The sequence below is a fragment of the Monodelphis domestica genome, chromosome 6 (genome assembly GCF_027887165.1).
Source record: "Monodelphis domestica isolate mMonDom1 chromosome 6, mMonDom1.pri, whole genome shotgun sequence".
Classification (NCBI taxonomy): Eukaryota; Metazoa; Chordata; class Mammalia; order Didelphimorphia; family Didelphidae; genus Monodelphis; species Monodelphis domestica.
Window position 1 is genome coordinate 90500627 of NC_077232.1, and position 9526 is coordinate 90510152.

Here is a 9526-nt window from a genome sequence, read left to right on the forward strand (position 1 = left end):
TTAAGAATCACAGGCAGAATCAGTACCATCATCCTAAATTTTAGATTGGAGGGTGAGAGTAGAAGGGAGGAATAAAACTCAATTTGCAAAGGTGAGCTGGAAAGCTAACAGAATATTTCCCATTTCCCCTCAAAAAAAAGTTTTTAACAGCCTACCATTAAATAAACACTAGAGATTTTAAAGCATTCAAATAGGTTGTCTACATCTCAAGGATTTGGTGTCAGAGAAACATTGGCTCTGCTCAACCCATGAAATCTTGGGCAAGTTGCTTCACTATTCTTGACTAGTTTTTACCAATTAAAATCTCAAAGGTCTTTTCCAATCTTACAAAGCAAGATCTGATCCTTTTAGCTTTCAGAGGCAAGTTAAGAAAAATAAAATGGAAATTCTAGTCCTGAGAACAAACAAATCAGCTGAAAATCACCAAGGAAAACTTAAGCTTAATTACCCCATGAAGCCAAAATGAATTATCCTAGAAAACTGGTTTAATATTCCACTCTACAAATGGGGAATGTGTCCTAATGTGTTTTCAAAAAACCCCAACAACCCATTTTTTCCTGAAGAAGTAGATGTCACCACTATCAATACAGGGTGGGGAATTAAGAAATAAAAATATTGTTAGAAACAAAACACTACAGAGAAAACAATGAAAAGAGAGCAAATCACTGTAGCTTAAAATTAATTTATTTAACAAATATAGCTATAATATAAATGATAATAAAATTTCAAATATACATTATATTACATAGTACATAGAGTCCCTTCCAAAGGGACTATTTGGGAAAGAAACAAGTGGTGTTGCTTAATAGAAAGTGGAAATGATTCATATGTTGGTAGGAAAGAGATCCCTTTCATCTGGCCATTATCATTTATCTATTATGTATTATTTTTTCCCCCAAAGCAAATTTTGCCCAGGATTCCAGATTTTTCTTAACTCCTCTACCAAAGTCTCTAACTTGGGAAACATCTCCTTCACACACACTTAGCTCTCAACTCCTCTTCTATGGATGAAAATTAAACTTATTTTTTCCCCTCTTCAACTGTAAAATGCAGGGGCTGAATTAGAAGCTTTAGCTTTCTAGAGGAGAAGGGGAGAGTGGGAAAGAGAATGTCAAGGTCGTGGGAGTTTCAAAAGGATCAAAGAGATAATGGGGATGGATTGTTCCTGCCACTTGTGGTAAAGGGGGATGGGAGGATGGAGAGAGGAAAATCAAGTTGGGAGAGAGAGGAAAACCTGGAAAAAGGCACCTTCTGTGGGTGCTCCGAGGGCTCTCGCTGATGCCTGGCTGAGGGCCGATCAAGGTCCGGTTGGGTCAGGCCCCTCTTCCTCCTCCCCTTTCTTATGTCAGATGATACATGCTGTATCCCACGTGCGCCGTGTACAGTCCCACTGGCGCCACTGGCAACCCAGCCCGCTGGAAGGGGCTGGAAGCACCATAGAGTGAAGCACCCGCGGCCACAGCTGCCGGGCCTCCCAGGGGGAAGGAGATGCCGAAAGCAGCGGGGGGCAGCATGGGCTTGGCTGCCATCTTCAGCTTCTCCAGCTCCGCCTCCTGCAGTCTCTTGGCCTTGGCACGTCGGTTCTGAAACCAGATCTTCACCTGAGTCTCGGTGAGGCTCAGAGAGCTGGAGAACTCGGCCCGCTCGGCAATGGACAGATACTGCTTCTGGCGGAATTTCCTCTCCAGAGCCAGCAGCTGCGCCGTGGTGAAGGGAGTCCGAGGTTTTCTGTTGGTCTTATGTTTGCGAAGAGTGCAGGCCGGAGGACTGAGCCGCCCTGAGAAAGGGGAAGGGGCGGGAGAGAGGAGAGAGGGAGATGTAAGAAGGGGGTGGGGATCGAGGGGAGAGGGAGCACTGATTAGTAACGCACAGCAAAGGGTACAGGAAATCCCCACCGATTCCCACGGAAGCTTTCACCTTCCCGATGTCTCCAGTGTCCTCCAGGCCTGGCACTGCAAGTGTCTGCCCTGGCCCCTCTGCCCAATACAGACCTAAGCAGGCCTTCTTTGGCTTATATAAGGAAGACAGGGGAGAACCCAAGGAGAGTGAAACTTTGACCAACTATCTTTAAGGAAATGGCGAGTCTGCAGGACCGGATGAGAAAAGCCAGAAGAAGACAGTTCAGGAAATTGTGCCGCTGGAAAGATACTACATTCTAAGCAGAACCAATCTCCTACAATAATTGGACAAGTTTAACCCAGCGCACATACACTGTCCGTTCTTCTGGACTTTAGGGAATAGATTAAACAAGTAACTAATTGAGAGCTCTAAGAACTCTTGTTATTCTGGTTGGGACGCTGCCCCCTACCCGAAATGCCCGAAGGAAGGGATGAAATTCTGAAAAAATGAGGCAATTCTGTGAATTTCAGAAAATTAAAATCGAATTTGTGTTGTTATAGAAAACTTGGAAAACGTCCTTCGGATTGTCTGTGTGGTAAAGAGATTGAAGGACATCAAAATATTAAACACCATCCCCTATTCCCCTAACTCAAAGGGAAGGAACACCCTGGGGCGGGGGAGGGAGGGGGGACGGGCATAGAGGATATTTAATCATTTGAATTCAATGAAAAATTGCCCCAACTAAATTTTAGTTAAAAGCAGAGGCGGCCAGTGGAGTCTAACAGATGAAACATAATTACCCTGCAGTGAAGTCATAACATTTTTGTCGGCCTTCTTTAGTCATTAAATGAAGGGAGGGGTTTTCATTTCAAAGAATTTTAATCCCCAGATAAAATCATTCTTAAAGATCTCGGCATTGAATTCCTTCTATTATTTCACCAAGAAAAAAATAATCGAAGGAAATGAGGAAAACTTGGGAATTTCCCGTGCTATTTAAATCCTCCTGAACACTTTACCATCTTTATAAGCTCTGGGCGTGTGTACAGGAGTGACCTTCCCCCCACCACCCCCAATGTCCCGATCTCTTGATCTCCTTTTAATTGGAAGCAGGTTAGCAGAATGTTAAGAGACAGTTCGAGTCAAAATTGGGTGCTTACTGGAGTCAGCTTCTCAAACAAGAAAGCATTTTGGTAGGAGAAAACTCAAGGAAGCTTGGGCCGGCTTTAAAGCGCCCTTTGAACCAAGTGTCTTCACTCCCTAAATAGCGTGTTGACCTTCAGTTAGGAGACTTGCTTCCTCCAAACTAGATCCAGGGGAAGGGGAACTTTTTAACTGGTAGGGGAGGGGGTGGGAAAGTCTAGGGGCATGAAGTGGTTCTGCTACAATCTAAGGCAACAGCCAACGAGGAAAGTGACACAGGCAATTTGGGATAATTTCAACTCCGTTGAAGTATCAGATTAATAGGGGTTTTGTCGGGCTTCCCCCCTCCCATTCCCCCCCCCCCCCATTTTGGTTCCTTAGGAAGAGGAGAAGGACAGTGGAGTAGGGGGAGTATGTTGTTTGGTAATGATTTGCCCACCAAGTCGTATCCAACAACTATGGAGTTCCTGAGCGGAGGCAATGTTCACCCGAGAGGTCTGGCCTCGCCCCAGACCTCGGACTCTGACGCTTCCCCCATCCCCCATTTAAGAAAACGCAAAAGCTCCGTTATAGAGGTGAAGTTGTGTAGTAGACTATAGGTGGGTGTCCAGAGACCTAGGATCTTGCTATTTACTAACAGTGGACAGGAGGCAAGTCGCTTCTCTCCAGAACTCAGTTTCCCCATTTGTAAAATGAAGGGGCAGGCTAGATGTTTAAGTCTTGACACTTCGATTGAAATATGCATACCCTTACATACCTACATGCAGACAAATGTACACAAGACATGAATGCACACGCATACGGCATGTCTTTTTCCTGTTCTTCCCCTCCCTCCCTCCACTTAGAAAACAAAAACCAGTTCAAGGACCGCCACCCCGAGTTCCCTACTTACTAGGGGGAGGTGGGGAAAATCTGGAATTCTGTATCCACGGGGTCCTCTCCTGCTTCTCCGGGCTTTCGGATTTGACAAGTGCATCTTCCGGCAGTTTTAAGAGTCCTCCCACCGAAAAATGGCTGTTGAGAGACAGCGGGGAAGCGGGCGTTTCTGGGGCAGCCCCGGCGCTTAAGGATCCGACCCTGGTGCCCAAAGACTGAGCCGAAGTTCCTGCAGCCTGGAGCCCGTCGGGCCCGGGGAGGGCGTCTTTGAGCCCTGGCTTCCTGTGGTCAGCCATGAGCGCCTCTACGCTGAAAGGCAGGAGGGAAGGGGACACTTTGGGCTTGTCGCCCTCTTCCTCTCCCCCCATAGCGGCTGCCGAGGCGCTGGGAGTCTGGCGGCCCCCGCCGCCTCCCGAGCTGCTGCCGCCTCCTCCTCCGCCGCTGGGCTTGCTGAAGGCAGACACGGGAGACTCCTCGATTTTGACACCGATTTGTAAAGAAGTCATATCAACAGCCGGGGCCATACAGAGCCGATGTCCCTTCCAGCCTCAAGACGCAGCAGCAGCCACCGATCATGGGGTTGGGAAAGTTTGCGTGGGTGGGCTTTTACTTAGAAACGTACTGGCTCTCCCGTCCCCCTCCCTTTCTTCTGCTCCCTTCCCAAAATGCCAGGCTTCTGGGACTAGCAACTCACAGTTCTTCGTCTCTCACTCTCAAGGGTTTGGGTACTGTCCAGTCCCGACTCCCAGTAGGACTTGTTAATAAGGCAAAGCCTCGCGCGCTTCCAGCCAATCAGGATGGAGAGGGGAGGAACAGGAGCTCTCCATTGGGCCTCGGGCTCCGGGACTTACCTACCTACAACCTTCTCCAGTCTTCTCGTTCCGGATGGAGCTGAAGGAGTGGGGGTGGGGTGGGGATAAGGGTTGGGGTATAGGAATAGCAGAGAAAGCAAAGGAGGGAGAGTATTTTGAATGGAAAAGTTAGCTCCGAACTCAATTTTTTTTTGCATCTTTTCTTCTCCTTCCCTCTTCTTCCTTTTTCTGTCTCTCTTCTCTTCCAATGTATTCAGCTATCCACTCATTCCTAGATGGCGAGATTCATCCCCTCTTCTGACACCGCGGTCCATGCCTTTGCTCCGGATAAAAGCAAAACAGCATCAACGACCTAAGTCCAAAGATTCCCGGGGAGAGATGACACTTTTTCTGAACAGAGCTTTAGAGGGACTCGCATTCATTTTTTCCCTCGATTTTAATTAATTTATTTTTTTCCCTCTTTATAAATCCCCTCTCTTAGAATTAGGTTACGTTACCTACAAAGTACTGAGGGTGGGCATGGGGGGGGGGGGTGTTGGAGAGGGTCTCGTTTTAGTTTTTTTTTTTTTAATTTAAGAATTATAGGAATAAAACCAGGGTCTATATCAAGAAAATTCAGGGCTGTCCTCAGTGTGACCTCAAACTCCTAGCCTTTTGAGACAACTTGATCCTATCGCTTCTGCGTATACATACAAGCGAACTTTTTTTTGAAGCCCCTCAAAGTGGGATAAAGGGAAAAAGAGCAGGATGGGGAAATAGCGAATTAAATATTCCCACATAGCGTTAGTCCTCTCTTATGCTTGGTAGGAAATGATTTTATTTTTCCATTTAGAAGGAAATATTAGTTTATGTATTATATATAATATGAAAATATGTATGTGAAATAATCAATATAAGAAGTAGGACTCCTCCAAGATCGTCTCCGAAAGCACTAGAGATCTGACTATTTTGTTCTGTGCCTTTCCCCTCATCCCCCATTTTTATGATCTCTTATCCCTGTGACCAGGATGGACCGGCACTAAAAAGGAACGGTTCTCTAATAACGTGATTGGCCGCTCGCTGAGAAAAGTTTATTGATGGCTACAGGGCTCTAATCTCCTAGAAACACAAGAGGCTCTAGCAGCCATTTAGGGGTAATTATCTCTAAGGCTGTGGGACAGCGAATTCCCTCTCCTTTTAACTGGGCCCAATAAAGGTTGTAGATTATGCTCATAGAGATTAAGAAAACGGATGGGTGAGAGCAGAAACTTTAGAAACACAAAAGAATCTGGTCTGGAAGAATGGTATAATCTTGTGCTGCGTACTGGGGGTGTGAATAGCCACCGTTTCTGGTTTTGTTGTTGTTGTTTTTAAGGAGGGGTACAAATCCTGTGGGATATTTTTAAAAGGCCTTGGCGCCTCTGTGTGTAAAATTCGCCTGTTACCCTAACTGGAAGTTTACATCATGTCTTTAGAATCGTTACAGACCAAAAACAGATAAAGGAAGAAGTGTTGGGTCATCTTAGCGTGATTAGGGAGAGCAAAAGGGAGTGAAGCTAAAAGCTTTCATCATCTCACTTAAATTTAAACGTGGTTTGGAGGATAGAGACCCAACGGTCTGGGAACTTTGGGGACCTGAGAGGTCTCACTGGATACCAGGGAAGCCTACCCCACCAAGAGGCCATCCATGGACCAACAAACCCTCCAGTTCCTTCGGCTAGGTGAAAAGCTCCTCTGCTCCAGGTTGGCCCGCTCTCTGCCCTGAGGCTGCGGGGTTGGGCTGTTCTGAGGAGCAAAGAGCAGCCTCCACTCTTTCCTAGAAGCAGCAGCATTGCTAATTGCGAGAATAAACAATCTGTCCCGATTAGTCAGTGCCTCTAATAGGCAGACAAGTGATGTTGTTTTTAGGCGCCAGCAGCGGCCTGATCAAAGACTTCAACTGGAGTGGGACTGTGGAAGACTTTAACCCGCCTCCAGGGAGCAAACCGCCTTAGCCTTGAGACCCCAGTCCATTCAGCCTGACAGCTTCAGTTTGCTCTACCCCGCCTTCGGACTTTCCCCCCAAATTCCGATTTTAGTTTTCGGTCTAGCCCGGAGGACAAGCAGGATTTCCCCCTGCTTTTTTGCTTTGTTTCAAGTAGGAATCAGGGAGTGTGTATCATTGGGAGAGAGAACTCTAGAGATAGGAATAAATTCCAAGTACCCATCATAATCACTGTAATAATAGAACCCCTTCCGCCTATTGATCTCCGGCTGCACCCTCTCTGAATGGCGCTGCCCGCCTGCTGCCGGCTCTCAAAAAAGAGTTACTGGAGAGAAGAATAATGTGCTGTTGGACTCGCTGATTGCAACAATCCCTCAGGCTTTCGATCGCATTGTTTCTGGTGGAAATATGAATGGGGCGGAGGTGGGGCAGGGAGGAGAGGAAGGGAAAAGATATATCTGATTCTTATATATGTACGTATGTATGTGTACAATTTGAGTTTTAAGAGGGTGTTGATGTGGTTTCGGCAAAGTTAGCTTAGATCCACTTCTGGAGACTCAGATTTAACTAGGGAGCCCGGACTGGATGACAGGATGAGATGATTATGCCATATTTATCTCGCAGTAACGAACTTCGGTGTTTACATTTTTTTCATACTTGGTGGTATTTTAATCATGGCATCATCGGAGAGCCGGCTTGATTTTAATTCATATGCTGGCAAGGGCTTGTCTACAAAGATTGGGGTTTCTCCTTTCCCTTTCTCTATTGCACCTCCAGTTTTCTTAAACCCAGCTCTCTTGAGGGCATTTTAAAGAAGAAAGTCTTCTAACCCTGCTGCTCTCACACTCCCTGAATACCTAAGCATTGTCAAGTTTTCTTTTATAAACATCTATCTGTCTCTTTGCTTCTCTGTCTTCTTCTGTCTCTCTTTCGGTCTCTGTCCCTTTGTATCGGTTTCTCCACATGTCTTTGTCTCTCTGTCTCAGTATGTCTCTGCGCTCTCTATCTCTGTTTCTCTGTCTCTCCTTTCCTTCCTGGCCTCTCTTTCTTGTCTCTTGAAAGCATATTTGTATGTCTGGAGCTAGCAAAAAGAATAGTTTTCAGATATATATACCCTTCCAAAGTTCTTTGCATTTTTTCTCTAGGTTCGGTTCTTTTAGTGAATCCTTAGCAAGGAAATTCCTACCTAGAAGTGGGAGAGATAGCCGCAGCTCAGGCTCTCTCCGTTTTTAGTCGCCCCCTCCCCGCCCCTGTTTTGTTTTTAATTTGCTTTGTTGCAGTTGAAGTGCCTCTGTGTGTTTATTTGAAACGAGCTGCTCAGTGGGGCACTGGCGCTAGATAACGATATTGCGCAATTAGCGTCTCAAACAGTAACCGTTTAATATAATGAATGTGCTGTGAAAACCGATTACCCATAGCATTTTATTTTGGTGCGAACGTAGCTAAGGAGTCTAGGGGATGAGGAATCCGGGAGGCAGCAGGAGTGCCACGGATCCCGCCCTTCGAAAAAGCCTTTGGAATTCGGAGCCCGACGGAGGAGAAATTGCATAGACCATGGCTTTGCCTTAGTTCTAGGGCATCGAGGGGCAGCCTGCGCGCCTCTCAAATGCTGGGTCTAGGAGGTTTGCAATTTAGAAGCTGGAAAAGAAATTATTGGAGCTTTTCAAGTCCTTCGAGAGCACAGCGCACAAGGTTTCGGCTAAATAGGAGTTGAGAGATGAAGTTTTCCTGCTTCCTCAGCTCCCCACTCTGAAAGTTTGCCCCAGAACAGTGTTGCACTTAAAGGGATAAATCTCTTCCCATCCCCTGGTACCTTGGACAGACCTGAAGTCTGGGCTTCCGGGCGCTTTCTCTAGTGGAGATCTCCAAGTTCCCAATTCATGGCTCTCTAATTCCTGTCATCTAGTGGGGCCGAGGCAGTCTATTCCACAGTGAAATCCACCAAGTCACTTGGGACTCCAGGATTTTAAAAGGCGCCGTCGCAGAAATTGACCTCCACCTTCCCTTACCTCCTTTCCTTCTCACAGTACTCGCACCCGCCCCGCCCCATCCCATTCCCTTCCTCTCTGTGGCCTAGGCGTCTAGTCTCGGTAAAGTTGAGAGGATTGCGGGAGTGGAGGAGAACCCCCTCTGGGCTTGGGGTAGAGTGGGAGCGGGGGAGGGGATGAAGAGAGGCACTATTTCAAATAGCCCAAATTAATTTGATCGCGACATTATGATGCACTTGGAAAAGATGAAAGCGGAGGCTGGCCGTCTCCTCCTAGATCTCCATAATTATAGATAATATATCCTATTTCAAAGCAATTAGCCCAATCAGGCGTAACGAACCACTTTGCTGCCAACCAGTAACAATGCCTTACGGTTATTTAAGCTTCAAGATGTCAAGCAGACCCCGGGGCTGCGGGGGCTCAGTCCGAAAGCAATATCTCCTGGCTGAAGTGACCAGGGCTCCCCAGCTAAATCAGCGCCTCTTTTCTCTGTCTTTAGGGACCAAACGCAAAGGATTTTAACTTGTGAGATATTTGGGGGGTAAGGAGTGTGAAAAGGAGAGACGAAATACTATTCATGAGGCTGAGACTTCCAGTTTGGTAACGAACAGGGGACCTTCCCCTACCTTGTCACGGACTTCTCTGATTTCTTTGGGGACTATATTTCTTCATTTCCCTCCCATCTTCAATTACCTTTAGATTCCATACAGTGATTTTCTGATTCTATTCCCCGATACTTAAAACACACACAACCATAGAATCTATTCTGTTTTCTGCCAATCGACATAGACATCAAATCTAGAAAGGACCCGAGAAAAAGTCTATTCCAACTTCCATTTTGTAGAGAAGGAAAATGAGACTCAGAGAGGAGAGGTGACTAATCTAAGGTCATTCTACTTACACTTACA

At 46.4% G+C, this 9526-nt stretch overlaps 1 protein-coding gene across 1 annotated transcript; it reads right to left on the reverse strand.

Moving 5' to 3' along the window:
* Positions 1-666: 666 nt before the first annotated feature.
* Positions 667-4605, reverse strand: MSX1 (msh homeobox 1). The gene is made up of 2 exons (XM_001364406.4): positions 3872-4605; positions 667-1777 (listed from the first exon to the last, which is right to left on the reverse strand). Exons 1-2 carry the CDS (start codon positions 4377-4379, stop codon positions 1341-1343), a joined length of 945 nt encoding a protein of 314 aa, XP_001364443.1. The 5' UTR covers positions 4380-4605; the 3' UTR covers positions 667-1340.
* Between the last annotated feature and the right edge of the window lie 4921 nt (positions 4606-9526).

Excerpts from the sequence above, each read along its gene's own strand:
- MSX1 (XM_001364406.4), bottom strand. The coding sequence starts at position 4,379 with ATGGCCCCGGCTGTTGATATGACTTCTTTACAAATCGGTGTCAAAATC. Across the intron at positions 1,778-3,871 it reads ATTTTCCCCACCTCCCCCTA|GGCGGCTCAGTCCTCCGGCC; the intron begins GTAAGTAGGGAA and ends CCCCTTTCTCAG.